This window comes from Zootermopsis nevadensis, unplaced genomic scaffold (genome assembly GCF_977971745.1).
Source record: "Zootermopsis nevadensis isolate Lab colony 2312 unplaced genomic scaffold, Znev_1.0 Znev_ptg000008l, whole genome shotgun sequence".
In the NCBI taxonomy this organism is placed as follows: Eukaryota; Metazoa; Arthropoda; class Insecta; order Blattodea; family Termopsidae; genus Zootermopsis; species Zootermopsis nevadensis.
In genome coordinates this window covers 14005099-14018320 of record NW_028259140.1, presented here as the reverse complement: position 1 = coordinate 14018320, position 13222 = coordinate 14005099, and the positions used below count along the sequence as shown (strand labels likewise).

At 39.3% G+C, this 13222-nt stretch overlaps 1 protein-coding gene across 2 annotated transcripts in view; it reads left to right on the top strand.

Moving 5' to 3' along the window:
- Window positions 1–13222, top strand: part of hoe1 (OCA2 melanosomal transmembrane protein hoepel1) — a 36396-nt gene that overhangs the window by 4999 nt on the left and 18175 nt on the right. For both annotated transcript variants that reach the window (XM_087345174.1, XM_022061483.2), the window contains 4 exons: window positions 1268–1387; window positions 2586–2742; window positions 7573–7645; window positions 9725–9918. In XM_087345174.1, the coding sequence (XP_087201300.1) occupies window positions 1268–1387; window positions 2586–2742; window positions 7573–7645; window positions 9725–9918 (544 nt within the window). The remainder of the gene's footprint in view (window positions 1–1267; window positions 1388–2585; window positions 2743–7572; window positions 7646–9724; window positions 9919–13222) is intronic.

Here is a 13222-nt window from a genome sequence, read left to right as displayed (position 1 = left end):
AATAATCATTTAAAAGAAGTATTTGATTCTCTCTTGAAATAGGTCTCGTATTTTAAAGTAGGAATGTAATATCTCATTATTTAACAATCCGTTTTATATGCCTGAAGAGAAAACAGATTCCCTGCTTACAAACATACAAGAGGAAGTGGCTGAATGGAGATGTAGTATAATATTAAAAGGGAACTTAAAAGAATTCCAACAAATCATACAGCAGACAATTCTCTCCAGCATTGCTTTATGGAAATGTTCCGAATCTTAAAAAATCTCGCAATGATGCATCTGCGTGAACAAGCCTTTTCTTAACAAACTGAGTTTATAAATTGATTGATGTTAAGCAAAGACAAAAGACTCGAAAATGGTTCAGGTTTCTAGAATTTTTTTTTTTTGGTTTTATTTTGTTTTAATGTGACGAGCTTGAATACCATTGTAATAGGAATTGTGCAATCAATATGAAAATATTTTATAATTATTTTTTCGTTCACTGGTGAGATGCGGAAAAAATACTAGGTTAATTTCACCACACTCTATTCGCATCCTGGTTTATGATGTATTGTTTTTAGTGAGAGTTAGTTTTATAATAGTAAAAGATAAGTTTTGTAACTTGACAAGCGCATAGAAAACTTACCGTGTGCTGAGAAATATTAAACTAAAATTGTACATACGCGTAGCCAACTAAAGAATTTTTTTTCCATCGTCTATGGTCAGTTTGACCGTCGTAACACTCCTCAAAACACATACAGTATCCGGTTACCTGGAATTAATTGGTGGTATTTAATTCGTATCACATGTGACTGTTACATGATTTTTTGGAATTAACATAGTGATATTTGTTTAACACCAGACGCAATTCTGGTCACGATTTGAGTTCTAGAATTATGTACTACCTGCTTCTTACGCTAGATATAATTATCATAACGAAGTGGCTAGCTCTCTTTAATTTGCGTAGAGAAAGTGCAACAACAAATTTAGTTGGTGTGCCGATATGGACATGAAATTCGGGAGTTATAAAGTGGAACTCTTTTAATTTTCACTTTCTGGTATTATATAATGGCACTTACTCCGCCAGGCTTAGCACTTGTTCCAGTGTTACTCGCTTTTATGGAAATTGGTGGTGGAACTTCCTCTACTCAAATTATGGTTGTTGTAGGGAAGAATGGAAAGTCAGAACTTCACTGTAATTACTGTGACAAGCCCATCGTCCTTGCTAGTAAACAGTTTCAATTCTGATGAGTAATTTTTGTTAAATTTTTGTATTTGTTTTTTATAGAACTGCGATAAATTATTCTAAGAAACAAGAGAATAATGTTCGGAAAATCCAACAGCTTTCCAAGACGAAACGTGGATTAAAGGAAGTAATACCTACGTCTTCAGCAAGAGCCTTCTCTAAGTAAGTCGTCGCTAAGATGTAATCGTAGAACAAAAGAAATCTTACTGTGAGTGGGGACATCTATTAGTAATGGTATTTGTATACTCTTTATTGTTGCCTGATTGTCTACTGCAACACTATGCGCTACCTAATTATTTATGCAAAAAAAAAGAAATTTGCACGCGAAGTTATTTATTTGTAGTACAAATATGAAAACACGCCTGAATAATATATTTATGAATTTCTAAACAACGTAATCAATAGTTAATTAATAACGGAATAAAGCTAAATGACAACGAGAATGCTCTTCTTACCTTTCCATTTTTGGAAAATAAAAATTGTGGAAGTTAACTTTTACCAGTAGCAGTCCCTGGGGCCCTGAATGATGTTTCGTACGTTTGAGCTCCTACTTGGAGCAGATAAATAACCTCAGTAACTCAAACGAGGGATGCTTGTGATGGGAGGTTATCCCGTCAGGGAATTTGCCCCTCGTAAAAAGGATGTTGGTTGGATGGTTAACAGGGACTTGAACCCAGGAGAGGCGAGATCACTTTGGCTAAAGGCCTCTTGCGACTGGGGGGGGGGGAGGGATCATTTCAGCTCCATGGTTGGGGATGGTGGGCCGTGCCCCTTTTGAATTTTGCCCTGGCATTTGTCTGAGAGGTTTTAACATTTATATCTCTGTTGTAGAGATTTGTGTCATCTGAAAGCGTGCCAGAGCAGGTAGGAATAGGGGTACGGTTATTGCAGGACCCTTAGAAGTGGGTGTTAGCTATCATTTGTTTTGAATTAATGATACCCAGGCCGATCACTTGGAGGGAAAGGGAAATATCTTCCGAACAGGTGTTCACTACCTGAATTCTGGGTAAAATGTGAATAGGTGTTTGCAGTTGTTAAGGTAAAACATCACGGCCTTATAATCTGCCATGCTGTGGGTAATTATGCGAATCCCTGCTCCGAAGGCCTGGAACGAAAACTTATCCCGCAGAAGGGGCTTCATCTTTTTTTTTTTACTTGTGAGGTCAGGATGGTGACATGGTTTAGAGTTTTTTGCGATCTGATCTAACAACATTGTTAAATAAAGCAAAATAGACATAAACGAGGTCGGTAATAAATAAAGGATAATGAAGTTATGCTATTATTTCAAACGCCATTTCAATTTCAAATATTACTTTTAAAGACAAAATTCATTCCTGTCATAAGTCGGCTTCCTGTGCAGGAAACAAGGGGCGAGCGACAAAAAGTTGGAGGAAGACGACGACGATGATGTGGTGGATCCTTCTCCGGACATCCCGACTGCGGGGATCCGGGCGCTGAAGCCGTGGATGCGGTACACCAAGATATCCGTCCTGTTCCTGGTGTGGCTAGTGTTTACGGTAAGGCTGAATTTAACGGGGTCTGTGGTACATGGAAAACAGCGAAGCGGGTGCCATGGTCCCTGGGGTCAATAATGCAACCGCCCTTCCGCTGACTGTTTTTCTTCTTACTCTGGTTGCCCCGGGATCAAACCCAGTAGCGTGCCCGGTTTGCTTGCGGTTACAGCTTGATATAAAGCGGAAGGATATAAGGAATAATAATTGGTGTAGGGTTTGTCGGCGAGCAAGATTGTCCGACTCTCAGGGATTATACGGGGACTGTGATAGTTGGAGCGGCCGTGCGCCAAGGACGTGAAATCTGTGGGGATGATCGACTGCAGACCACACCGATTTCACCTTGGAAATATTCCACCTTTTAATTCCTTTCAATAAGTTATGCTGATTTTTGGGCAGCGCGATGATTCGGCTGTTGTATTTGTACTTGTAATTTGATGAATCGAGGAGAAACTGTCTGCTTGCCTTGAAGAACCGAACTTTTAGAGAGCGAGCCCCAACGCAACCTCGCTTTTTATATTCCCGCAACGTAACTGTTTTTGAATTTTGAATTGAATATGACAATCCGATTCGCCCCCCCCAAAAAGTCACTTATGACGTCGGAAACGTGCCGAACAGCCACATTCAAATTTCATTGGTCCGAGTCGTAGTGAAGCAGCGGTCATCTGGCGATCGTCACTTCACACCTACTAGGGCGCCCCAAACCAACAGTCACTAAACCGAATGTCGGGGGAAGAGACTTTCACAAGCCAGGATGGCGCCACTCTCTTTCCCAAAGTGATACATTGGACAAAGCCAAAACTTAATAAAATCACTCAAATTTTGATGAAGTGAGGTGTACCAAGTATCATCTAATCACACCTCCTTCGTTCATATAAACCAGATTAATATGCCAAAGCCTGGTTTACCCCTCATCTCAAGTTTCAGTCCGTTCGGGAATTGAACCACGGACCTGGACTGGCACAATAAGGATCAGTATATATTGTTCATAAAATGTTATAAGTATTAATTACCAATGTCTCAGTCTATAATTCACTCCCAGAGTCAGAAATATCCAGCAGAAAGATTAGGAACTAATCTCAGTCTGTGTGAGGCTCTTAAATGTGATTACTTTGACTAACAGACTGATGAAGTGACAATTGTCTCTTCATTGTCACAACAAGGGCTTGGTGAACATCGGTTACTCAAGACGAAAACATTGGAGACATTTATTCACGATAAGTCACATTTCCTTTAAGGTTTAGTCATGTGAATGGGAAATGTCTGAACATACATCTTGCTTGTGTGCTTCCAACATTTTGAGTACTCATGCTTAGACAACTCGTTTACAAGGACGACATTTGTGTCGCTTCCAATGTTGCAATGATGCTCAGAAATATTTTGAGGCTCAGAAATATCTTACCATTAGAGAACAAAGTACTTAAAAATTAGCAGCACTCCAGTTATGGTGCAGAGTGACGGCATTTAATATATAATATGTTAAATGAACAAGTTAGTGATTTGGGCATAATTTAACAAATCAGGGACGTCTTTAAACAACATAACTACAGAAACCATCGCACCTGTGATAGGCTTAAGATCTAAAGCAGTCACTAAGAAGGAAGTTAACTCTCTCCCCCCCCCCCCAATTCGAATCCGGTTTTGCAGTATGATAGTTGAACCTTCTCATATTTTCTGGCAAGATATTAGGTAGATTTTGATGTTTTCACGGCCGTGAGTCCAAAGATGGCCGTCTCCTGGTCTATATTGACGTGTAGTCTGGAGAAGCTCACGAACTTATCAGACGTTCTTTCTGCATCCATCATTAGGACGATGATGGTGGCAGCTTGGACGAAAATTTAATATTTTCGAAAACCTGTTGCCAACCATAATCTCATACTAAAACTTTGTATCGCTATTTTTTTTTTGTTAGAACTGCTATCATGATAGAAATCATGTTGGGAGGAAAATAAAAGTTCAATAAATGTGGCCTGGTATTGCACGATTTCCATACCACGTTTATTTACAATCTTCCCAGTTTCTTAAAATTTCATTGGGGCAGATCACACACACACACACACACACACACACACACAAACAAAGAATCAAACAAACAAACAAACACACAAAGATCTACGGGGCTAGTCTTTCCCATAAGTAACAAATGAAGGCTATGACGTATTTAGTTCGCACAAAACAAGTATAGTGGTTTCCGGTTAAATGGGACACATCGGGACTAGAAGACTCTGGCCCAATTAAGCGCTTGCCCCAATTATGCGAAGTTCCACGTAAGGAGTTAAAAATGTTTGTCCAAATAAACTGCTGCCCTGATTAACCGGAATCTACTGTATTTCTAATTTTTTTTTATAAACTTCGAATTTTATTAAAATTAAATAAATTACACAATGGACGACAATAAAAACAATAATTAAGGCGATGCTGTACATATCACGGCCTGTATTTGATTTCCAGCACGGACGTTAGAAATATTTTCCTCTATTTTACGTCTAAATGATCTCGGGTGTCCATCATATCAAAATTTTTCTTAAGAAACAAACTGTCTGAGGATGAAATGAACGAGTAACCTCCGACTAAATCCGATGCTGATCTTTATTTTCGCTTTTTATAACCACTTCATGACGTGGGACTCTGGTACAAAAAGGGACTGAACAAATACGATCTTTAAATAATGTGGGCCTGATATTAGTATTCTGGTTTTTCCCTAACCTCAAATCGATACGAAATTTACCTTTGTAAAATGAACATTTGTTCTGAAATTTGAAGCAAGATTATTGTGTTCTCTTACTTGAAAGCTAGTAAAGCATACACAAAAATAATATGGGACCATTTCCTGCGAAGTAAATAATGACGTCGTGTTTTCCTGAGACACTACGCTTCTAGCAGAAAGTAAAACTGACTTGCAGAACTTTAGAAAAGTCAGACAGAGTGGTCACGATATGGGACTGTCACTCAACCTAAAGAAGACGAGGGTGATGGCTATAAACGATCTGCCAGAGTTCCGAGTCGACGACAAGTGCTTAGAAGTGGTCGACCAATTGGTTTTGCTGGACTCCCTGATCGACTAGGAAGGATGCTGCACCAAAGAAGTGAAAAGGAGGCTGCAATAAAGGCCGCTATGGCAAATCTCACCAAGATCATAAAAGACAGTGAGGTATTCTTGCCAACAAAAATCCTCATAGTACGTGCGATGGTGTTTCCAGTGGCAACGTATGGGTGCGAAAGTATGAAAGAAGGCGAGTTGATACGTTTGAACTCTAAACGTAGCGAAGAATTTTTGGAGTTCCCCTGACCGCAAGGGTTACCATTGCTGCAATCATCGAACGCATTAAACCGACCTGTTCGTTGGAAGCTTCTAATGACAAAGTTATAACTTACGTACTTTGGCCACATCAAGCGGGCGGAAGAGCTAATGGAGAACAATATCATATCGGGATCTACGTCGGGGAGAAAGGGGCGTGGACGGCCTAGACTGCGATCCTTAAACTCCATCAAAGAATTTACCAGCCTAAATCTTGAAGAACTAAAGGACAAAGGTTCACGAGGTCGCCATTAGTCGGAAACGACTCGACGGAACGTGATGTGAAGTACTTTGACATTATGTACCTGTCTAATGGACCACTGGAATCGGAATTTGAAATTTTGTATGAAGATCAATTATTGTCATTCATATATTTATGTTAGTATCTCGTCATCAGAAGACAGGAGGGCAAAATTATCTTAGGGTGGCTAATAAATCCTTTGAAGGTGCTACAAAATTCAAATATCTGGGAACAACAATAACACATCAAAATGACACTCATGAGGAAGTTAGGAGACTAAATTCCGGAAATGCTTGCTACTTCTCAGTTCAAAATATTTTGTCTTCCCGTCTGATTTCTAAGAACCTGAAAATTAAAGTATACAAAACAATAATTTTGCCTGTTGTTTTGTATGGGTGCGAAACATGGTCTGGTTAATTCGGTGATGAACCTTCGGGTTTGGTAGCCATCTAGTTATACATTCATGTAAGAAAATACTGTCCCCTTTTTTAAGACAGTGATGATGATAGACTTTGAGATTATCTCCCATAATGCTAACATTTACAGAATCTGTTGACCTACTTAAGTAAAAAAGTCTATCGTATGAATAAATGCAGCCTGCAGGTTAACGTTTGAGCAAAATTGTATTGGGATTTTGAGAAATAAATTTGCTTTGTTTAAGAGTAATGGAACAACACGTTTCATGATGATGCAATTCTATGTAATAGTAAAAAAGGGATTTGTAGATTTACTGTGGCGCTACTTGTTACAGTCTGCTCCATTAGGGGTCATTCATTTCGAATTTGGGTCAGAGTGTACCAACTGGACATCAAGGAAAGACTGGCTCCATATAACAGAATGGTTTATTTATATTTAAAATATAACACTCTCCGGCGACACGTTTCTGCTTCCCTTTTCCGAACAATATTTTATATACAATTTTATATATTCAAAGGATATAAAGTTTATTTATTAATTAATGTGATTAAAAAGATTTTCAAATACCCTGGTTATTCATAACATACTAAACCGAGCAAACTTTGTCCGTTTATCCACCATTACTGGCTATTCTTGAATCAGGTAGTTGTATTCCGTCCGTAAAAGGTACCCTCACATAGCAATTCTATCGTCAGGATCTCGTTTATGAGATCTGGGCGCAAGGCGAGAAGATTATTTTCGATCTTCTGAACCTGGCTGAAAACTTCCCGTCATCGAATAGAAAACGCTCCGTGCAGTGCGGCTTGCTGCTCAGGATGGTCTCCCTAGGAATTCACATTTCGCCTTATTTTTAACTAATTCCCTTTGTGATATGTTTCAGGTTGTGCTGATAATGAAATGTGAGAAAGAGAGCAAGATGCATCAAATTTCCATTCCAGAGGGAAACATTAAAAGTATCCTTTTGCATCACTGAGATATGAATTTCAACGATAGTTGACATAGTTTTAATCCCTTATAGAGAAACATAAGCTTTAAGGACCTTAGAGCTTCCAAATTCACGTGAATACCGAATGAAAATAAATATTAATACCCTGAGTGTAAAGTTTTCTTAACTACACTGGCTCTTCGCAACAGTATAAATATTACACCAAACCAAAAAGCTGTAAATTAAGCCATACTTCCATATTTCAGTAATGAATTTTACTTCATAGCATCATAAATCTCTCTTCAGAAACTTGTATGAAAAAGTACGAAACATGATAACAGAATTGAGATGAAACCAGAGTGGATTTACACTGTCTTGCCTCACGTAGAAACCATCAACCAAATAACTGAAAAATAGTACCTTACACCTTTAAATGACACATGACTATTTTATCGTCAAATTTTCAACTTTTCTAATAATTTGTATTCCGCTATAGAGATTGAAGTTCTGAATAATTTCCTATAGATTATTTCTTAAACTAAAACTGCATTGCATTCAGGAAATTGCATTTTTGTGTCAGGGTAGATACCGAATGGTTGATGTGTTTAAAGTGGCCTCAATTTCTATAATTGTTCGTGACTATTCGCAAATTAAACAGTTCAAATAAAACCTAAAAGCTGACATCCGGATTGCAAGGAGCACGGCGCTCCTTGAGAAGAACACAAGTCACTTCGGCCATCAAGAAATCTATCGCATCTTGTGGAAACCGAAGGTTTAATGTCGTGTTCAAAAACACCTCCAGCGTTCCCTGCCCTAAGCAAGATGATTCCAGTCCACGAGGTCCCACCCTGTTACATTTAGGATTTTCAATTATATATGCATTAATTTCATTAATTTCTATAGTTTCGCTAATGCATAATAGGTTAAAATGACAGGGTTTCAGCTTATAGTACGTACATGCAGTTTTACTAAACTACGCTATGTGCATCTTACAGGTTTCAGTTTTAAAGCAAATCTTCCACATTTTTCTAAAGTAATTTGTATTTGATCATAAATATTAACTTAATTTCAGATAAATGTTATATCAGCTATCGTTGTATGTACAAGAGTACTACATGAGAAAGTCCTTCTAAAATCAGCAGTAAACCAATGTTATTAATAGGCACAACAGAAGTTATATTTGATTATCATAATTGCAGAAATAGTATTTCCTTGCTCTAAAATATCTTTCAACTTAATATAAAATTGTTTAGAAGGAAAATTGTAACGTTTAGGAGCTGGTTATTACAAACAGTGCCATTTCAGAATTACTTAGGCACTGTCTGACTAATTTGAAGAATGTCTGGAAGAGTCTGTCGGTAATAATTTTTCGAGGTTGACATTTTTAGGGCTACATATTTCCGTCGTAATGCGTCCATTTGTGTAACCTGTTGGTGTCAGATCAAAGACTTTTTAATCGCGGTTTTACTAAAATTCTTACGTGTTTTTGGTGAGGGGAGAAAGTAAATCTGAAAAATATTTAACTATTTCACACCCCACTATAAAAACTGAGTGAAATAATAACATTCAAATGTTATCGGTAATCACAATGGGAACAGGACAACGAAAATAAATACTCTTCACCCTTCCATGGCCTATTGCGTACATGTTCTTCTATAAAATGCAGCAAAACAGATTTGTACGTCGTAACCCTCAACAGCGTTAACCCGAAAGGTCGTAATTTCACAGCTGATCGCAAATACTTTTCCGAACAACAAAGCGACGTCATCTTGTCAACCCGATAAGTTACTTCCGTTCGCTTACAACAAATATAACGCTGCAGAATTAAATATATAGATTCGATTCGATTTGACGATATTTCCTCCCCTACAATCGATGTACGATTATTCCGCCATGTCTAAAGATCACATTGGCGAGTAGATTAGAGGAAGATGTCAGATATTTGACTAAGAACACGTTATTATGTTAGAACGAAGGGGCAGTATTTCGTGTGTGTTGGTATAAGGGGATAATTATTGAGTTACCGATGGCTATGGATGTATTTGGAACAACTGAGCTGTTCTAATAGTCCATAAAGTGTGATTGATAAACTCCTGAACAGCATTAGGCTACTGGCTGAAGGAACACCCCACGAACCGAAAATTGGAACTGGCGCTACGCGGTGCCTTCCTACCCGCCTACTACGGCAACATGTCTACCAAGTTCCTCTCGGTGTGGATACAACTGGTTGAAGTCGCCCCTGGTTTCCAGACAGTGGCCAATCTGTCTGCTTACAACGGAGACAATATAATCCTTGTCATGGTAAGTGCAGCCTTGTTTGTACAAATAAATCAACCTTTGCCGTTGGTGACAAAGTTTAAACTAATTGAATAGTTTATTATTAATGGGTATTAAAATACCGTTAATACTAATTAGATATGTACAAAAATTAATTGGACTAAAAGACGAATTTACGATTTCTTGTAAAATGAGGCGTTTCTTTAGAGTGCCATGTCCAAAAAATTCGGGGGGGGGGGGGGGGAACTTTTCCTCCACTCCTTCATCCGCCTGCCTCGGGGAGAAAAATTACCTTAGCAGGAAACAAATATTTTACCACATTTTGCCGAGCTTAAAAATGATTGCAGATTAAATTTGTCAACCTGTATACGCCGCTGTATGAATATTAGGAAGACGTTTTGCTTCTACTGAGTACCCTGTAATAGTCAATAAGACACTGAAGTTATTTCTGAAAATTAGGTAAATGTGGCTTACAGAGAGTTCCATAGTCCTTTTGTGATGTATCCCAATGTTAACTTAACTGAACACTATGCCACGAAGAGACACAGGGAGAATGGAGACGAAACTGCAGGCATTTTTAACCTCAGAAGATGACCATCTTCTGGGTTGTAGCACCCTGATGACGGAGGCAGCAAGGACTTCTAAAATGTTGGTAAATTTTTACCAGACTACACGGCACTACAACCCAGAAGACAGCCATCTTCGGACTCACTTCCATAAAAACTCCAAATCTTACTTAATTCCTAACCTCGACTGCAGGTTGAGACGAGTGGTTTGTTTGGGGTTCTGATTGCTTTAATCCAGGGCAGGATTTCCGGCAACCCTTTCTTAGAAGACTCAGTGGGTAGCTGAGACGGTATAAAAGGCGGCTAATAGGATACATTCCACGCCATAATAGTTCGGCCCATAGTCAGGCACTATAATGGGACGAATCGAGCACAAAATACACGTCACCGTCAAATAGGGCAACACAACTCTCAACAGTGTTATTTATCAGGACTGCATAAAGCGTCGTTAGGCGTACTCAAGACACGCAGTGCACTGCGGGGCTCAGTTGGGACTGAATGACCGTGGAATACACGCACGATGAATACTGGGACAGGTTCGTAACCCTCGGTGCCTGTACTAGTCGAGCTGCAAGGGGGTACGCTAATGTGTTCAGACGACAGGATCACCGTCTCCGTGAGACAGGATGTGTAACACCTACGGCAAATGTGAATGTAGTTCGTCCACGGATTCTACAGACATCGCCCAGTGAAGATGCCGTACTTGCAGCCGTGGAAGAGCTCTCACGATATCCCACGAGAATTTGGACTGTCCCAACCGACGGTCCTCGACGTACTTTTGACGATCAATTGCACCAGCACCACAACTCGCGGAGCTCACATTTGTTTGCAGACGATCGTCCTCTAAGGTTACAAGTCTTCGCATGGTTGCGATATTAACAAGCTGCCAATGAGATCTTCTTGCTCAATATTCTGTGGACAGTCGAAACGTTTTTTACGCGTGAGAGTGTGCTCAACGTCCACAGTAATTACCTCTGGTCATGGGATAATCCTCATGCTATCCGCGAACGTAGGTATCAAGTCTCAAATATCAGGTATCTTTCCTGACAGACTGACTGCTGAAGAATATCGTGATTTTCTTGAAACTGTTGTAACGGGCAGATTGAGGACGTGCCTCTAGCTGTGGGGCAGACGTGGTTACAGCACGACGGAGCTCCACCGCTCTATGGTCAAGATGCCCGGCAGTGGTAGAAATTGACACACCCAGGAAAGTGAATTGGTCGTGGAGGGCCGATTGCATATCCTCCGCGTTAGCCGGTGAGTTGTTTCCTGTGGGGACCCCTGAAGGAGCACGTTTACGCAGTCCCTCCGAGGACTGTCGAAGATCTCGAGGCAAGACTGCAAGGAAGTGTGATCAAAGCTCGATGCCAAAATGTTGAGTGTGTTCGAGAGAATGCCGTCTGCCGTGAAATGGACCGAGGCCGCTTCGAACACCCATTGTAACTATTAGGCGCCCGTGGTTTGAGCGTTTGACTGCTTGCCCCATTTGACGACGTGTGCCATGAAAACTAAATCTGACAGCATGTTGTATAATGTTTTCGACTTGTTTTTGAACAAGTAATTACGCCATGGAGCTTGTGCTGGAATTAATTGCCTTTTTATAATAGCGTGAGATTCGATGTATGCACCATTAGAATTGCGGACGGCGTGAAGTACGTATTAAGACAAGGAAACCGAGGAACAAAGGTCTGTAACTGTCGAACTTTGACGATTTCAATTTATTGCACAAATAATTTTAATTAAAGGAGAAAAATTATTTTAGATGAGGAATTAAACTTTCCATGAAAGTTTACCTCCACAAATAATGATAAAAAGAACAGTATTCCTGTAACTTATAAACCCGTATAATTTCTAGGTTACATAAAGGCATCTCACAAGTAATTCCATGGAAGTCATGATACATCCGACAGAAGGGAAAATTTCCAATCAACCTCGGAAACAAGAATCACAATTCATAATGTAAAAAAATACATTTGTAGATTTTCTCCATTTCTCTTTGTCTTTGGTTTGGTTTCTGTATGTAAAAATGTTGTCAGCTGTTTTGTGGCTTGGCAACCTATTAATTCAAAAATACGATTATTATGCTATTTCACATAAGTAATGAAAGGAAAGTGGCCAGCTGATTACACTCATGAGATTGTTACTAACTAAGCTATATATTTAAATACAGTTTATTTTTTGAAAATTCTTGGGCCGAGAACAAATCCTTTCTCCAATAATATGTAAAGGTACTTCCCCTTCAAATATAATTACCCAAACCTAACGAACTTGTAAGACAAACGCGCCTTCATTTACCAAATATTTTAACATTTTGTAGGCCCACAGATGATGTCATTAAATAATTTAGACATATTATTTTATGGTGTGAAGTGAACTACCTATTCGTTGCAATTCATCAGGCAATTAACTGTACTAAAATGAAGTTGCTTATTTACATCGTGACCACGAATGGAAATATAAATATTTAAAAGGCTTATACATTTTTACTTAGTTCTCGTATTGGGAAATGAATTGATCCAAACGGTTGCCCAGCATCCAGGTTTTCTTCATGCATGATATTTATGGTTTCTTCGGATTATTTCCCATCTTAATTCGTTAATACATCGAGTCCCTTACTCTGTCTAGCATTTATGGTGTCACGCACAGGTCGAGCGGTCACCCTGGGCTAGGTGAAGGACAAAGTTTGTCTCCCTGATGAGGTTACGTGTCGGTGGAGGTACGCTATATAGTGCATGGGGCAAATGTGTGCCTCGTCACTCCTT